Source organism: Microtus pennsylvanicus, chromosome 17, assembly GCF_037038515.1.
Source record: "Microtus pennsylvanicus isolate mMicPen1 chromosome 17, mMicPen1.hap1, whole genome shotgun sequence".
NCBI classification, from domain to species: Eukaryota; Metazoa; Chordata; class Mammalia; order Rodentia; family Cricetidae; genus Microtus; species Microtus pennsylvanicus.
In genome coordinates this window covers 35,049,351-35,068,034 of record NC_134595.1, presented here as the reverse complement: position 1 = coordinate 35,068,034, position 18,684 = coordinate 35,049,351, and the positions used below count along the sequence as shown (strand labels likewise).

The 18,684-nt window shown below is 40.9% G+C and overlaps 1 protein-coding gene and 1 pseudogene across 7 annotated transcripts in view; one reads left to right on the top strand and one right to left on the bottom strand.

The window, feature by feature from the left end:
* Positions 1-18,684, bottom strand: part of LOC142836735 (nuclear autoantigen Sp-100-like) — a 60,792-nt gene that overhangs the window by 19,406 nt on the left and 22,702 nt on the right. For all 7 annotated transcript variants that reach the window (XR_012908162.1, XM_075951262.1, XM_075951261.1 and 4 more), the window contains 4 exons: positions 17,428-17,574; positions 16,260-16,379; positions 3,048-3,101; positions 529-582 (listed from right to left, as the gene is read on the bottom strand). Coding sequence is in view for 6 of the 7 variants with exons in the window: in XM_075951262.1 (XP_075807377.1) it covers positions 529-582; positions 3,048-3,101; positions 16,260-16,379; positions 17,428-17,574 (375 nt within the window). In the remaining variant the exon portion in view is untranslated. The remainder of the gene's footprint in view (positions 1-528; positions 583-3,047; positions 3,102-16,259; positions 16,380-17,427; positions 17,575-18,684) is intronic.
* On the top strand, positions 3,383-11,070 carry LOC142837133 (protein DEK pseudogene; annotated as a pseudogene).

The following is an 18,684-nucleotide window of genomic DNA, read 5'->3' as shown; positions in this document are numbered from 1 at the left end:
GACCTGCAGTTTATTTGGGAGGCAGAGAGACAATGCCGTCAGCAGGCCAACCTTGCCTTTATCTGAGCTGTTGGTCAAACTTGCTCCAGAAACTGTCCCCAACGCTGGGGCTGGGGCTGGGGCTGGAGCTGGGGCCAACTTTGCCCTGGTGGCCATTCTCTTCTGTGATAGTTTCTTAGACCTCATGCCCTTTCTGAGGTTATTTGTGTACCATCTGCTTCCATTTCTGTTTACTATGGAATTTTGGGCATGGTGGGAGACAATCTTTAAGGTCTCAGGGCCCTAGATGATCATGTGAAATGAAGTGACCTCTCCACTCTTCATCCTCTTTACTTGGGTGAAAAGTTTGTACTGTTGACTGTTTTTGAGACCTCTGTGCCATAGCCAACGGCTCCAACTCACCTGAACCAAAAGCATCATGTGAGTGATCCACCATCCAGGCTAACACTCGTTTACTTGAAAGGATGTCTAAGCTTTAGTTACAGAGAGAAGGCATTTGCTACATCTAGAATTTTAAATTGTTCTTACGTCTTGTCCTTCTTTGTCTTTTCCTGGTGCTTGAGCTGTCAGTATCAGACATACCTGGAAAGAAAAGGGAAAAGAAAATCAACAATGTAAAACCAAAATGCCCACAGGGATTCCATGACATCTCAAGTAGTCAGTATTGAGTATATCTGCTTAAATGGACAGTATTTGGATTACAGATGCATTCATGATCCTTTCTGTTTCTTTTCTTCCAAAAAGGATAGAGACCCACAACCATTCAATCCTCACTGCAAATCATGCCACAAATTCAATACTTGGGGGCTGAGGGGTCTGGCCATGTGTAAGAAGAAGAGCACTGTCGCTCAACTATGGCCGTCTTATTAAACCCCAATTCATAATGATTTTGAATGAATAAGTGAGAACATGGCTGCTCCTAGGAATGGTTGAGGAGGAGATTTATTGTAAATGTGAGGGAGATGTTCTGGAATAATCTTTTCTGTACACAGCAAAGACGTGTCTTTGCCAAGGCACCTTCTGACGGGTTTAATAAAGCAGTTGACTGGCTGGTAGCTAGACAGGAGGTATAGGCGGGACAGCCAGACAGAGCATGGTGGGAGGAAAGAAGGGTGGAGTCTCAAAAGTCAGGGAGGCAGAGAAGAAAGCAAGATGAATGTGGTGTGTGTAAAGAAGGCACAGCCACTTGGCAAAGGGTGGATAAGAATAACAGGCTAATTTAACCAGCTTGGGCTATCACCTGAACATTATAAATAATAGTAAGTTTCTTAACGTTTATTTGCTGAGACACAGAGAAACTCTGCCTACAGGAAGAGAACAGCCACAAGCACCTGGAAGGGTCCAGACTGAACCAGGTCATGGAGTTGGGAGTGAGGGGAGGGGAGATCCGGGAGTGGAGACAGCCAGTGGCCAAGAGGTCAAGAGAGTTAGAGACCAGGTGACCAAAATGGCTGAGCTTATATAGGATCAGACGCTGGGGGAAGGGAAGCAAAGCCCTGTTCCTGGGAGGGAGAAGTTTAGGGTAAGGGGTGAGGAGATAAGTGTTGGGAGGAGCCACAGGTACTAAGACAGACTTGTCTTGGGTTTCATTGACACATTATAGATTTCTTTTTATTTAAAAAAAAAAAGCTCTAGATGAGAGAATGGTCTCACAGGAGGCCTGTTGTGCAGTGCTGTGTGGTCAGAAGCAACCATAGCAGAAAGCTTGAGACTCTGATGTGCTGGGTGCAGATGAACCGGTCTTTTCCTTTTCACCCAGATCATTGCTTAGTACTCAGCTCCAGGCTTCTGATAGAATCATTTCTTTCTTTCTTTTTTGTTTTGTTTGTTTATTTCTGAGACAGGGTTTCTCTGTGTAGCCCTGTCTGTCCTGGAACTCACTCTGTAGACCAGGTTGGCCTCGAACTCAAAGAGATCCACCTGCTGCTGCCTCCAGTGCTGGCATTAAAGGTTTGCACCACCAGCACCTGGTTACTTTATGGATTCAGAGGAGTTGTGATCACAGAGCTGAGGAGATGACTCAGATGACTCAGTGGCTTTGACTCAGAATTCCCATTTAAAAAGAAAAGCTGGCTATGGTGACATGCACTTGTAACTGCAGTGCTGGGGAGATGGAGACAGACAGGTCCCTGGGCTCACTGACCAGCCGACCCAGCCTGCTTGGTGAGCTCCAGGCCAGTGAGACTCTGTCTCATAAATAACCAGGGGTCACTTCTGAGAAATGATACCTGAAGAATATTACCTGAGGTTGATCTCTCAGCTACACATACACACGTGAGACACAAACACACAGATACACACACATACACATATACACACACACACAGAGAGACAGAAAAGAGAGAGACAGAAAAGAGAGAGACAGAGAGAGACAGAGGAACAGATAGATAGACAGAGAAAGACAGAGGCAGAAAGAGTGTGTTATGCTCAGCTCCTCACTGTAGAAATGTGGCTAGCTGACAATATCAATTGGGGAACCAAGAAAGAAGAAAAGTCTAGAAAGGGGAAACTAGGTAAAATTTGCAAAGCTCTGAAATTCCAGTACAAGAATGTCCCTACCCTTGGAGCTCATGATTTTACCTCAGGTTTACTATTTTATCTTATGAGCTAACCCTGAAGGTGAGGGGATTCTCATACCACACTTTTCTTTTACTTGTTCCTTTTGGGGTCTCCTGTGACGTTTGTATCTTTTCAACATGTTTTGACAGCATTGCCTTTCTCTTGGGGTAATTATTGGAGTGTTAAATAAAGATGGTGGGTCTTCTATTTCTCTGATGACCACTGGGAACAGGGCCAGGCAACTCTTCCACCCAAAAATCTGTACTAAAAAAATGAACTTCTTCTAAATAGTATAAAGTCTTTTAATATATGAATAAAACCACTAACTTCTTTGTATTCACCCAATATAGCAGTTAGCCTGCCTGATCAACTAAGTTAAAGCAGGAATTACCTAAAATCAAAACCAAACTTGTATTGTACTTTGAAGAATAGGGCCAAGAAGAGTGAATCTCTTGTTGAACTCTTAAAGAGTCCTCATTTTCTCTTACCTCTTCTCCTATGTGTGTTTATGGATGTAGGAAGATTTCTGGAATTTACAGGCTCTGTAAGATAAAAAAGAGAAAAACTATTATGTTATGGGAAATTATTTTAAGATGTGTAACAGTTGTTTATGCTGTGGAGCATTTGTTTAACGATGCAAAGATGTGTTGCATTCTTTTATGTCGTATTTGTTAACTCTGCGAAGCTGTGTTACTCTGCCTGCCTGTAACACTTGAGAGCGAGGCAAGAGAACGGAAAGGTGGGGCTGGCAGGCAGAGAGCATAAACAGAAGGAGAAATCTGGGAAGAGTAAGGAGAAAGAGCAAGAAAAGGAGGAGAGGAAGATGCTAGTGGACAGTTACCCAGTCCCCCAGCTCCCCAGCCCCTCAGCCAACCATGCAGTAAGTGTGAAAGTAAGACTACAGAAGTAAGAAAGAGACAAATGTCCACAGACCAGAGGTAGACAGGTTAATTTAAGAAAAGCTGGCATGGCCCCAAGCGGCGGAGACCCGGCCTGCAGGCCCCAAGCGGCAGAGACCTGGCGCACAGTCCCCAAGCGGCAGATGCTGGATAGTCCAAGCATGAAACAGTGAAGCCCACACTGAGAGCAGATCCCCACACTACAACTAAATCAAGTAGGTTTTTTGGGGCCTGGCCTGCAGAGTGGTAGACCTTTTATTGGCAAGGTCCACAGGTGAACTGGGGGCCTAGTCCTGCCCCTGAAGACCCTACTGAGTGGGGAGAGTGTTCTGGGCCCAGGGTGGGACACAAGAAACGGAGCGGGGGCATTCCCCGACCCCCTTGACCCCCCCCATTAGTCTGAGAGGGCTGGTACACTCTGCTGGGGCTGCTCCTCCTCTGCTGCAACCTCTCTCCCCCTGACCCATCCCAGCTTGCGCCCAGGGCCCTCCTTCACTCCCCTTTCTTCCGTGGGGCTGGGGGATCACCCAGTTTACCCTGTTTGGGCGCTGGGTCAGGAGCTTGGGGCAGAGGGCAGTGGGAGTTTCTCTGTTTTGGTGGTTGGCCTGCAAAGGGGTAGGCCTTTTGTTGGCGAGGTCCCTGGTGAACGGGGAGCCTGATCCTGGTCCTAAAGACCCTTTTGAGTGGTGAGAGGAAACGGAGCAAGGGCATTTTGTAAGCAGGGCCTCTGGCCACCAGGGAAACCTGATCTTGTTTTAAAAGACCCATTAGATAGCATCAATAGGAGGAGATGGGCAGGCGCCAAGGCAAGAACTCAACCAACAATCTAAAAACAACATGAAAACACCAGAACCCAATGATCTTACAACAGAAAGACTTGAACACCCTAATCCAGAAGAAGAGGAAAAAATTGAATTTTTGAAAGCAATAGAGTCCCTTAAACAACATGTAAAAAACACCCTTATAGAAATGGATGAGAAGTATAACAAAAAGTTTGAAGAAATGAGTAAATACATAAATGATACCCTGGGAAACCAAGAAAAAATGATCAAACAGGTAATGGAAACAGTTCAAGAATTGAAAACTGAAATGGAAGCAAGGAAGAAAACACAAACTGACGACCAGCTGGATATGGAAAATCTAGGTCTATGAGCAGAGACTACAGAAACAAGCATAATCAATAGAATACAAGAGATGGAAGAAAGAATCTCAGATTCTGAAGACACCATAGGGAAAATAAACGCACTGATCAAAGAAAACAGCAAAGCAAGCAAATTCTCATCACAAAACATTCAGGAAATATGGGACACAATAAAAAGACCAAACCTAAGAATAATAGGGATAGAAGAAGGAGAAGATTCACAGCTCAAAGACCCAGAAAATATTCTTAACAAAATTATGGAAGAAAACTTTCCCAACATAAAGAAAGATATTCCTTTGAATATTCAAGAAGCATACAGAACACCATACAGACTGGATCAAAAAAAACCCCTCACCATATAATAATCAAAACACAAAATATACAGATTAAAGAAAGAATATTAAGAGCTGCAAAGGAAAAAGCTCAAGTAACTTATAAAGGTAAACCGATCAGACTTACACCTGACTTCTCTATGGAAACCATAAAAGCCAGAAGGTCCTGGATAGCGGTACTGCAGAAACTAAGAGACCATGGATGCAAACCCAAACTACTATACCCAGCCAAGCTATCATTCACTATCAATGGAGAAAACAAGACATTCCAGGATAAAAACAAATTTAAACAATACATAGCCACAAATCCAGCCCTACAGAAAGTAATAGAAGGAAAATCACAACCCAAGGAATCCAACATTGCCAACACTGCCTACAATAAATCAGGCATCTAACGACCCTTCACCAGCACAACTAAAAGACGGGAGAGACACAAACCCTACTACCAAAAACAATAAGAATAACCAGAGTAAACAACCACTGGTCATTAATATCACTTAATATTAATGGTCTCAATTCACCTATAAAAAGGCACAGGCTAAGGGATTGGATATGAAAACAGGACCCAACATTCTGCTGTTTGCAAGAAACAAACCTCAAACACAAAGAGAGGTATCTACTGAGAGTAAAGGGTTGGGAAAAGGTTTTTCAAACAAATGGTCCTAAGAAAAAAGCGGTGTGGCCACACTAATTTCTAACAAATCTGACTTCAAACTACAATCAATCAGAAGAGATCGAGATGGACACTTTATACTCATAACAGGAACAATTCATCAGGATGAAGTCTCAATCCTGAATATCTACGCCCCTAATATAAAAGCACCCACTTATGTAAAAGAAATATTACTAAAACTCAAGGCAGACATCAAACCACACACACTAGTAGTAGGAGACTTCAACACACCTCTCTCACCAATGGACAGGTCAATCAGACAGAAACCTAATAGAGAATTAAGAGAATTGTTGAAGGTAATGAAGCAAATGGACTTAACTGACATCTATAGAACACTCCACCCAAACAGGACAGAATATACCTTCTTCTCTGCAGCTCATGGAACCTTCTCAAAAATTGACCACATACTTGGAAACACAGGAAACCTCCACAGATAGAAAATAATATCAGTGTCCACCTGTGTCCTATCTGATCACCATGGATTAAAGTTAGAAGGCAACAACAATGCTACCCCCAGAAAGCCAACAATGGAAACTGAACAGTCAACTACTGAACCACACCTGGGTCAAGGAAGAAATTAAGAAAGAAATTAAACTCTTCCTTGAATTTAATGAAAATAAAGAGACAACATACTCAAACCTATGGGACACTATGAAAGCAGTGCTAAGAGGAAAGTTCATAGCACTAAGTGCCCACTTAAAGAAAACAGAGAAAGCGTACATTGGGGACTTAACAGCACACCTGAGAGCTCTAGAAAAAAAAGAAGCAGATGCACCCAGAAGGAGTAGAAGACTGGAAATAATCAAACCGAGGGTGGAAATCAACAAAATAGAAACAGAGAAATCAGTCCAAAAATCAATGACACAAAAAGCTAGTTCTTGGAGAAAATCAACAAGATCGACAAACCCCTATCCAAAATAATTAAACGACAGAGAGAGAACACGCAAATAAATAAGATCAGAAATGAAAAGGGGGACATAACCACAGACACAGATGAAATTCAGAGAATCATTAGATCTTACTACAAAAACCTGTATGCCAAAAACTGGAAAATACAAAAGAAATGGACATTTTTTTAAATAAGTACCATATACCAAAGCTAAACCAAGACCAGGTGAATGATCTAAATAGACCGGTTATTCGCAAAGAATTAGAAACGGTTATCAAAAATCTCCCTTCGAAAAAAAGCCCAGGCACAGATGGTTTCAATGCAGAATTCTACCAGAACTTCCAAGAAGAACTAATACCTATACTCCTTAATGTATTTCACATATAGAAACAGAAGAGTCATTGCCAAATTCCTTTTATGAAGCTACAGTTACCCTGATACCAAAACCACACAAAGACCCAACCAAGAAAGAGAATTACAGGCCAATCTCACTCATGAATATTGATGCAAAAATTCTCAATAAAATACTGGCAAACTGAATCCAAGAACACATTAGAAAAGTTATCATTATGATCAAGTAGGCTTCATCCCAGAGATGCAGGGCTGGTTCAAAATATGCAAATCTATCAATGTAATCCATCATATAAATAAACTGAAAGAAAAAAACCATATGATCATTTCATTATATGCTGAATAAGCATTCGATAAAATTCAACACCCCTTTATGATAAAGGTCTTGGAGAGATTAGGGATCCAAGGGTCATACCTAAATGTCATAAAGCTATAAACAGCAAACCGACAGCTAACATTAAATTAAATGGAGAAAAACTCAAAGCCATCCCACTAAAATCAGGAACACGACAAGGATGTCCACTCTCCCCATACCTCTTCAATATAATGCTTGAAGTTCTAGTAATAGCCATAAGACAACATAAGGGGATCAAGGGGATTCGTATTGGAAAGGAAGAAGTTAAACTTTCGTTATTTGCAGATAATATGATAGTATACATAAGCAACCCCAAAAACTCCTACAGCTGGTAAACACCTTTAGTAATGTGGCAGGATACAAGATCAACTCCAAAAAATCAGTTGCCTTCCTATACACTAAGGATAAGGAAGCAGAGAGGGAAATCAGAGAAGCATCACCTTTCACGATAGCCACAAATAGCATAAAATATCTTGGGGTAACTCTGACCAAGGAAGTGAAAGATCTGTTTGACAAGAACTTTAAGTCTTTGAAGAAAGAAATTGAAGAGGACACCAGAAAATGGAAGGACCTCCCTTGCTCTTGGATTGGGAGGATCAACATAGTAAAAATGGCAATTCTACCAAAAGCAATCTATAGATTCAATGCAATCCCCATGAAAATCCAATCAAAATTCTTCACAGATCTGGAGAAGACAGTAATCAACTTTATATGGAAAAACAAAAAACCCAGGATAGCCTAAACTATATTATAAAATAAAGGACCGTCTGGAGGCATTACCATCCCTGACTTCAAACTCTAGTACAGAGCTACAGTATTGAAATCAACTTGGTATTGGCAAAAAAACAGAGAAGTCGACCAATAGAATCGAATAGAAGACCCTGACATTAACCCACAAACCTATGAACATCTGATTTTCGATAAAGGAGCTAAAAGTATACAATGGAAAAAAGAAAGCATCTTCAACAACTTGTGCTGGCAAAACTGGATGTCAATATGTAGAAGAATGAAAATAGATCCATATCTATCACCATGCACAAAACTCAAGTCCAAATGGATTAAAGACCTCAATATCAGTCTGAACACACTGAACCTGATAGAAGAGAAAGTGGGAAGTACTCTACAACACATGGGCACAGGAGACCACTTCCTACGTATAACCCCAGCAGCCCAGTCACTAAGGGCAATATTGAATAAATGGGACCTCCTGAAACTGAGAAGCTTCTGTAAAGCAAAGGACACTGTCACTAAGACAAAAAGGCAACCCACTGATTGGGAGAAGATCTTCACCAACCCCGCAACTGACAAAGGTCTGATCTCCAAAATATATAAAAACTCAAGAAACTAAACCGTAAAAGGCTAATCAACCTAATTATAAAATGGGGCACTGAGCTGAACAGAAAATTCTCAACAAAAGAAGTTCAAATGGCCAAAAGACACTTAAGGTCATGCTCAACTTCCTTAGCGATCAGGGAAATGCAAATCAAGACAACTTTAAGATACCATCTTACACCTGTCAGAATGGCTAAAATCAAAAACACCAATGAAAGCCTTTGCTGGAGAGGTTGTGGAGAAAGGGGTACACTCATCCATTGCTGGTGGGAATGCAAACTTGTGCAACCACTCTGGAAAGCTGTGTGGTGGTTTCTCAGGAAATTCGGGATCAACCTACCCCTCGACCCAGCAATACCACTCTTGGGAATATACCCAAGAGATGCCCTATCATACAACAAAAGTATATGCTCAACTATGTTCATAGCAGCATTGTTTGTAATAGCCAGAATCTGGAAACAACCTAGATGCTCCTTCAATGGAAGAATGGATGAAGAAAGTATGGAATATATACATTTTAGAGTACTACTCAGCAGTAAAAAACAAAGACTTCTTGAATTTTGCATACAAATGGATGGAAATAGAAAACACTATCCTGAGTGAGGTAAGCTAGACCCAAAAAGAGGAACATGGGATATACTCACTCATATTTGGTTTCTAGCCATAAATAAAGGACATTGAGCCTATAATTCGTGATCCTAGAGAAGCTAAATAAGAAGGTAAACCCAAAGAAAAACATATAGGCATCCTCCTGAATATTAAACTTCATCAGGTGGTGAAAAAAGACAGAAACAGAGACCCACATTGGAGCACCGGACATAAATCTCAAGGTCCAAAACAGGAGCAGAAGGAGAGAGAGCATGAGCAAGGAACTCAGGACTGCGAGGGGTGCACCCACACACTGAGACAATGGGGATGTTCTATCAGGAACTCACCAAGGCCAGCTGGCCCGGGTCTGAAAAATCATGGGATAAAACCAGACTTGCTGAACATAGCGGACAATGAGGACTACTGAGAACTCAAGAACAATGGCAATGGGTTTTTGATCCTACTGCATGTACTGGCTTTGTGGGAGCCTAGGCAGTTTGGATGCTCACCTTACTAGACCTGGATTGAGGTGGGTGGCCCTTGGACTTCCCACTGGGCAGGGAACCCTGATTGCTCTTTGGGCAGACGAGGGAGGGGGACTTGATCGGGGGAGGGGGAGGGAAATAGAAGGCAGTGGCGAGGAGGAGGCAGAAAACTTTAATAAATAAAAAAAAAGAAAAGCTGGCATGAAACAAGCCAAGCTAAGGCCGGGCATTTATAATTTATAATAAGCCTCTGTGTGTGATTTATTCTGGAGCTGGGTGGCTGTTCCCCAAAGGACCTAAGAATAAAGAGTAAAAAGAGCAAAAAATCTAAAAGAGTATAAAGAGTAATAAACAAAACAACCACCAACAACACTGTTATTTGTACTCAAAGTTAATTTTATGACCTTGCATCAATTGGGCCTGTGTCCCAGGACAGTCTGAAGGAATGCTTCTCTTGTATTGAACCTGGTTCCAGAGGTCCTAGTCTGAGACTGAACCCATCCTGGATTGCGCTTTAATTCTTTGTGGTCATCTGTCCATGGCCTCGAGCATCAGCAACTCCAGTCTTCTCAAGTATAAATGAACAACAACCTAGTTACCAGGGCTCCCTGCTAAGGTTCTGTGATGACCAGATACTACTTTCTTCGTTAAAATCATATATATATATATATATATATATATATATATATATATATATATATATTTAACATATGCCAAAATATTAATCATAATTTAGACAGGGATATCTGTAGTTGCGTTTAAAAAAAATTTAAGGATTCTGAGGGGCCAAGTGCAGCCTCCTATTGAGCACTCACTGTCCCGAGCAGCATGATTTAGAGAGATCAGGCGTGAAAAGCAAACTAGTGAAGAGGATCTGGAATTTCTTAGTGCATCCAAAGCCTTCTGGCAAACCATTGCCAAAATCCAAAAAACTCTTCAAGCCAAGGTAGTAAAAAGGAACGGAACAGTTCTGGAACAACAAGGAAGTCAAAGCAAACCAAATGTCCTGAAATTCTGTCAGATGAATACAGTAGTGACGAAGATGAGAAGAAAAATAAGGAAGAGTCTTCAGAAGACGAAGAGAAAGAAAATGAAGAGGAGCAACCACCAAATAGACAGCTATAGAAGAAAAGGCAAAACCAAAAGCTGCTGCTGAAAGTAACAAGTCTGTAAAAAGTGCTGATGTTATGAAGGCAGACAGCAGCACCACCAGAAGAATCAAAACAGTTCCAAAAAAGGATCTGAATCTGAAGATAGTTCTGATGATGAACCATTAATTAAAAAATTGAAAAACCACCTACATATGAAGAGTTAAAGGAAACAGTGAAGAAATTACTGGCTGATGCTAATTTGGAAGAAGTCACAATGAAGCAGATTTGCAAAGAGGCACATGAAAACTATCGTGCTACGATCTAACTGAGAGGAAAGATTTCAGTAAAACCACTGTAGAAGAGCAAATCTCTTAAACTAGAGGACCAACGGCTGCTCTCAGATTTGAAGATATGATTTATACCAGCGAAGAGAATGTGTTTTCTTTTTTAAGTCTATTGTTGGTAAAACTCGCTGCTGACCCTTTGAGTGTTAAATATATTTGAGCTTGCTGTTTTAAATTGCATTTCCTTGCAATTTTCAGTTTAAGTCTTGCATGGCAGTAATTGTTTCTTGCTTTTATAGTTGTACATTTTGGATTTCTTTAGTGTAAGGTCATAGATTTCTAAACTGTTGTGGATTTTAGTGCACTTAATATTAGCTTAAGACACTTTTAATCAAAGCAAAAGCTATTATAACCAGCATTTATACGTGCAGAGACTATTGCAGTATTCAGTATATGAAATATTTGAATACACCTTCTGTCCGTGTGAATGTACTGGCAGTTTGTTCATCATATTAGAGCACAGCCGTTCAGATGGCCGAGTTGGAACTTTTCTGCATGCATATATATGTCAAGTTGTCAGCATGGCAGAAGTGACAGATGTTAGTTTTGTATTTTTAAAAACCAATTTGTTGTATATAATTTTTAAATTTCTTTTTTTTTTTTAAATATTTTTATGGTTTATTTAACTTTATTTTATGTGCATTGGTGTGAAGGTGTCAGATCCCTTAGAACTAGATCTTCAGACAGTTGTGAGCTGCCATGTGGGTGCTGGGAATTGAACCCGGGTCCTCTGGAAGAGCAGTCAGTGCTCTTAACCACTGAGCCATCTCTCCAGCCCCTTTAAATTTCTTTTGTGCAGATCAATTTTTAAGCTCATGTAGGTAGGTGTCTTTACACTTGTAACTAAAGAATGTCAGTGTTCAGCCAGGCAGCATGACAGAGCAGTCAGTTCAGTGGTGGCAGCACTGGAGGGGACTGTCCCCTTCTGCTTTGCTCTCAAAGCGTCGTCAATTTGTGGTATGTTAAGTGTCATAGAAATTTTATATTGAGGATAAACCAAAATCAACACATCAGGGTTTCAAAAAACTGGGAAAGGGTGAACACACTTGACTTATATATAAGTCAATTGATAGTAACTAGTAACTAAACTTCTTTGACCATTATAATAATTATGATTAAAGTATCAGATGTAATGCCAGAAGATGGTATATGAACAGTGTATGGTAACTCCTATTAAAAGTATCAGATTGTAATGCTGGCAATGTAGGTATCTTTGAAAGCATTTCTCAAAAACCATACGTTAAATTTCTTTGATGTGTTCTAGAAATGAAATCTGTTTGATTTTTAAATTTTGGTCAATCAAGTAAATATGGTCTGTTCCTGAATTTAAATTTTGTCTTTTGACTGTCCTAATAACCTATTTCAGAATTATAAAAGGAAGCTGTTTTGACAAGCGTGACAATTGATGTACCAACTGAGTGTTTAATTTCTGCATCATAAATCAGATATATTAATGTTGAGCATTAACAGGTATCTTCACATATTTGACTTTAGTACGCATAGAGTGAAATGGAACAAGTAACTAAATGGGGACTGAAAATTGGCCTTTACTTTTAAATAATTTGTTATAAATCTTGGCAATCAAGAGTAAATTGATATTTAAAGAAAGATTTAGGGCTGGAGAGATGGCTCAGCCGTTAAAGGCTAGGCTCACAACCAAAAAAAAGATTTAAACGTTTTATTTTGCACATGATTGTTTGCTTGTCTGTGCATCTCATGCAGGCTTGGCGCCCTTGGAGATCAAAAGAGGACGCCAGGCCTGCAGAGAGAGTTTCAGTGCTGGGAACCAAACCTGAATTCTCTGCAGAAGCAGTAAGTGCTTTTAACTGCTGAGCCATCTCTGCAGCCCTTATGCTGTGGGACAATGGTCTGTACTTGTATTGTCGTTAATAAAATGCTGATTGACCAGTAGCCAGGCAGGAAGTAGAGGCGGTACAATGAGAACTCTGGAAAGAGGGAAGTTTAAGTCCATCCCAGCCTCAGAGGAAGCAAGATGTGACTGCCTTGCCAAAAAAGGTACCAAGCCACATGGCTAACTCAGACAAGAATTATGGGTTAATATAAGTTATAAGAATTAGTTAATAAGAAGAGCCAATCAGTTTATAATTGATGTAGATCTCTGTGTGATTCTTTGGGACTGAATGACTGTAGCACGGGGCAGGACAGAGAAACCTCAGACTTACCATATCTGCTTGATATGTAAATAGCACAATTATTGTCTGTAGACTTTCTAAGCTAATGACAAATGACAGTGTTATAAATAAACTGAAGAATTCTATTCTTATTATACTCTATAAACTATAGAGCCACTGCAGAAACTAAATTCACTATTTCAGCTCTTTAGTATTAATAGGTACAATCTCATGGAGTAAAGAGAGTGTCCTTTTACTAGTTTATTTATTTATTTATTAATTTATTTATGCTCTATTTCATTTTATCTCTCAGCTGGGCTTGTCCAGATAAATAATTCTAGGTGAGTTTGGATTTTCTGATAAGACTAGAGAAGAAGAATGCAAAAAGTGCTACCCTAGAGTTGCAGCATCAAGGCTTATGTAGAATGCTTGGATAACATTTGAGCCATTACAGTTCAATTTAGACATCCCATAGTCCAGAAGTTGCAATTTTAGCCAACTTCTGGTACAGTCTAGTGTCTTGAACATGTAACTTCATGGATCACTGCACCAAATAGTAGAATTATCTGGAATCCCCTAGTTGTGAACAAGAAATAATTTAGGTGGCTGGAGAGATGTCTCAGCGGTTAAGAGCATTGCCTGCTCTTCCAAAAGTCCTGAGTTCAATTCCCAGCAACCACATGGTAGTACACAACCATCTGTAATGGGGTCTGGTGCCCTCTTCTGGCCTTCAGGCATACACACAGAAAGAATATTGTATACATAATAAATAAATATTTTAAAAAAAGAATTAACTTAGTAGGAAATTCCCTAATAAGAAATTTTAGAAATACCCTGAATCTGCTTAAAAAGCCTGGCTTCCATCCTTGCACATGGGTCTGCTTTCTAAATTACCAGAACAGTAGGTTAGTGAAACCCCATTTTGATGACTAAGGCAGATGGAATGCACTGTCAAGGGGCCATCTGAAATCACTTGGCCTTTTTCTTTCTAAGACTTGACTTCCTACTCACCCCACCCCACCCCTGCTCATCTTTTTGAATTCCCATTATCTCTTGTGTTTCTTGTAGAGAAACTTGGAAAGTCTTATGTTGAAAGCCTGAAGAGATAGTTCAGTTGGTAAGGTTCTTGACACACAAGCATGAAGACATGAGTTGGATCTCTACAATCCATGGTGACTCACACATGCAATCCCAGAGCTAGAGAGACTCATTGGCTAGACAGTGTAGCTAAATTTGCTAGTTCTAACGCCGCCCCCCCCCCCTCCATGAGAGACCCTCTCTCAAAAAACAAGGTGAATGTCTCTTTAAGAGTAGCACCTGATACTGACCTCTGGACTCTACAAGTACACACACATACAAACACACACACACAAAGAGACCTTGAAAATCTTATGTTGAACAATTGCCATTGATCTGATACTTCCCACATTTCTATGAAAAATAATATTTTGCTTTTGAACCATAGACACAGAGTGTACTTGTAGTCTAAAACCTAAAACACATTTCTACTTTTAAAAGATACATGAAAGCCAGGGAGGTGTAACACAGGCTTTTTATCCCAGTACTTGAGGAGGCAGAGGCTGGTGGATCTCTGTGAGTTCGAAGCCAGACTGGTCTACAAGATTAGTTCCAGGACAGGCTCCAAACCTACAGAGAAACCTTGTCTCGAAAAAAAAAAAAACAAAAAAACCCCCACAAACAATAACAAAGAACAAACACACAGAAGACACATGAGCAACTAAAATGAAGGCACCATTTCAAAGTTTGCTCTTTTGTAACCTTAAAACAGAGAAGCGTTTTCAATTGACCTCAGGTTTTGTCCTAGTGTGTTTTCCCTGAGGAAGCACATGCCTAAAGTCTTCTGGATCTAGGAAAGGGATCACGAAGGGCACACTATAGAATCTTAATCTTCCAACAACCCAGACAGGGCTGAGATAATCAAGCCTTTCTAGTCTGTGCCCCCCTTCCGTGTGTGTGTATTTCTGTATTTGTGTGTTTGAGTGTGTGTGTGAGAGAGAGTCCTGTGCAGCCTAGAATGACCTTGAGCCCCTGATCCTCCTGGCTCCACCCCCAGAGTGCTGGCTTACAGGTTCATGACATCACACCCAGAAACCTTCCTATCCCACAGTTTAGGAAAGAAACTACTCAGCACCCAGGATGACAGTCTAATACTCCGTTAGACTTTGGAGAATACATAGACACATATCATCTGTGACTGGTTTTTTTCAACTAGGAGAAAAGGACATCTATGTCTGTTCTAGTTGTTCTTTAAGGATGTTATAGAGAAAGAACTGCGTGTTATTTGAAAAGTCTTTTGAAATATTGCTCCAAAAGCCATGACTTGATGAAGAATTTTGTTTGGGTTTCAAAAGGTTTTGTCTTGAGCCTCTATTTTTGTCTACTTAACCACACAGCTGGATGATTGCTTTTGACTCTTGTCTAAGTTTCAGCTTAGAGGAAGTATGATCTTCCAATAAAGGAGCAGGAAGCCTTTTGGTTTCTATAGAAATCAATGGATGAGTCTACCACTTAGTAAACATGATAATTAGTTTAAGAAATAAACTCATTGAGGCCAGAGGGATGGCTCAGTGGTTAAATCGCTTGTTGTACAAGCATGAGGACCTGAACCCAAGATGTGCAGTCAGACACTGTAGAATGGACTGTAATCCTAGGGTCCATACAGCAGGATAGGTAGCCAAGACAGAATCCGTGGAAGACTGTGGTCCAGCTAGCCTGGCATACATGTCAATCAACAAGAGGTTAGGTCTCAAACAAAGTAGAAGGTGAGGAAGAGCACCTGGGATTGTCTTCTGACCACCATGAACATGCACACCAGTACTTGTACAAATGAACCTATGCCCAAATGTGCATGCGCACACATATACACACACACATACACATGCCTGTTTCTATTGTGTTAAAAATGGATGACTCTATCTACTAATAGGGTAAGATTAATCTTCTGAAGTGTATGCCATGATTTCCCTGCATTTTCCAAAAGAATCAAGTGAAATTCAATGGACAGAACAGATTTGAGGGATCCATTATACAGAACAGACTCAGAACAAAACCCATCATAAAACAGTACCTTGAGAGCAGATGCCCACAGCCTGTCTTGCTCTCTGGGCGTCCTTACTTGACTGGCAGGTGACTGAGGTGGATTCCTCTGAGCATCTGGGTCCATCATCAGAATTATCTCTGGTAAGGTCTGCATGAAGGAAAGAGAAAAAGTGCCTTAAGCATCTTAGTGGAGTTGAACTTTTTTGGACTGCCAGTTCCCTAATAATACAGAGACTTCCTATTAATTATGAAAGCTTGTCCTTAGCTTAAGCTTGTTCCCAACTAGCTCTTAAAACTTTAACCTGTTTAATCTACGTTTTGCCACATGGCTCATTGTCTTTCCTCTGTACAGTACTTCCAACTTCCTCTGTATTTCGCTGGAAAATCCCCACCTCTCAGATTCTTCCCCGAGTTTTCATCTCAGCCCAGAAGCGCTGCCTGTTGTCTCCTGCCTAGTTGTTGGCCATTTTGCTCTTTATTAAACCAATCCGAAGGTGCCTTACACAGGTGAGGTAAAACAGTGACACACCTTCACCCAGTGTGATCACATATCCCGCAGCACCTTAGGGGTGACAGCAGGCACACACGGTAGGGAACACCTGAGTGTGAACACTAAGAAGACCTGAATAGTTAACTCCAGGCTGTACACCGTTCCTTTAAGGCTGTGAACCAACAACTGACCGAACTGTCATAGAGGTGGTCTTTCTTAGCAACTGACAAGCATCTTGTCTGTACCCTCATTCTGGTTCTCACTTCCCACACCCTCACCTACCTCTTTTTCACTCCTTCTTGCTCCTTAGCTTTCTTCTTGGCTCTGTTCATCCTCCTGTTCTTCATCTGTACCCAGCGATGGACCTCTTGGTCCTTGGTATGCTTCCCTGTTCATCTATTCTCATACATTTTGGTTCCCTGATATTCTTTCTCTCTTCTTAACTCCTACCGATCCTCCCCTGACCACATACACCTGCCTTCTCTTAATTTAGAAAAGAAAGCCTGGCTCACCATTTATCAGCCTCCATTTCTCATTTCTGCCTTTAATTTTCCCCACCTCCTTCTGCTAAGGTGAAGGTTGGCTTTGGTGGGCCTCTTTCCCTTCCTGCCTCCACTTGGCTACTTGCGCTGTCCCCAAAGGACCCTGATGACTTGTCTAAGCCTCTTGCCTGGGAACCTGTAGCAATTCTGTCAGTCCTCCTTACCTATTATCTCAGAGGCCTGATTGTGGTCGGTCCTTGTATGGGTCTGATGTTCACTGCTCAAGAAAACTGAAGAATTTTCTTGCTTTATATTTACCGGATTCACAGAACAAGGGTAAATTTTGATTCCATGTCTGGGTAGCTCTGCTCCTGGTCCAAATTACAATGCATAAGTTATTTTCAGGGACTGAGGAGTCAGTTCAGGCTGCAAAGTGTTTGTGTGCAAGCATGAGTTTGATTCCCAGGATCCACGTAAAAATGACACTAACGTGGCATCCATTTGCAATCCCAGCACTCAGGAGATGGAGACAGGTGGATCCCAGGGCATCACTGGCCAGACAGGCAGTCCAGACTAGTCAGCCAGGTCCAGCTACAAAGCACAACACAACCAGAGGCTGACCCCTGGCCTCAGCACACATATGCACACATGCAGACCAGTACATGTGTATGCACACAAACACACACACATACACTCAAAAATTTTCATTTAACTTCCCAGAAGATCATTTTGAAATCATGATTAACCCTCTCCCCGCAATCTCCCTCCCACTCTTTTCTTCCCTTCCATTCTATCCACTGACTCCTTGGATAGATAGTTGGTTTGATATTTTAAAGATTAAAAAGTAACCAGGCAAGGCCGTACACACCTGCAAACCCTGCACTTTGAATGCTAAGACGGGATGAATGTTAAATTCAAGGGCAATCTGGGCTACATAGCAAGACCCCCTTTCAAAAAAATAAATGAAGACAAAATTAAAGTTTTAACTGCAGATTAACATTTATATATAAAAGTGGTATTTAAATGATTGCAAAGAGAACCTATCACTTGGATCAGAAAAGCAGATGACCGACATCCCAGAGGCCTCTAGGTGACACATTTCTCTGTCCCTACAGTAAATCTCAAAGTTAACTATCATCTCCAGTTTCAAAGCCTAAATTAATTTTGCTGCCTATATAACCAATATAAAAGAAATTATAACCATGTAACTTATCTCTCTTCTCAGAGAAGTCAAACACTCTCAGACTGATATATGTACATGTGTGTATATATAAGTTACATATGTGTATTAATATGTTTGTGAGATTCTTCTGTATTATTATTTTTGTTATTATAGAAATATGCTGACTTAGGCTGGTAGTGGTGGTTCATGCCTTTGATTCCAGTGCTTGGGAGGCAGAGGCAGGTGGAGCTTTGAGTTTGAGTTCAGCCAGGTTTACAAAGTAAGTTCCAGGACAGCCAGTCAGGGATACACAGAGAAA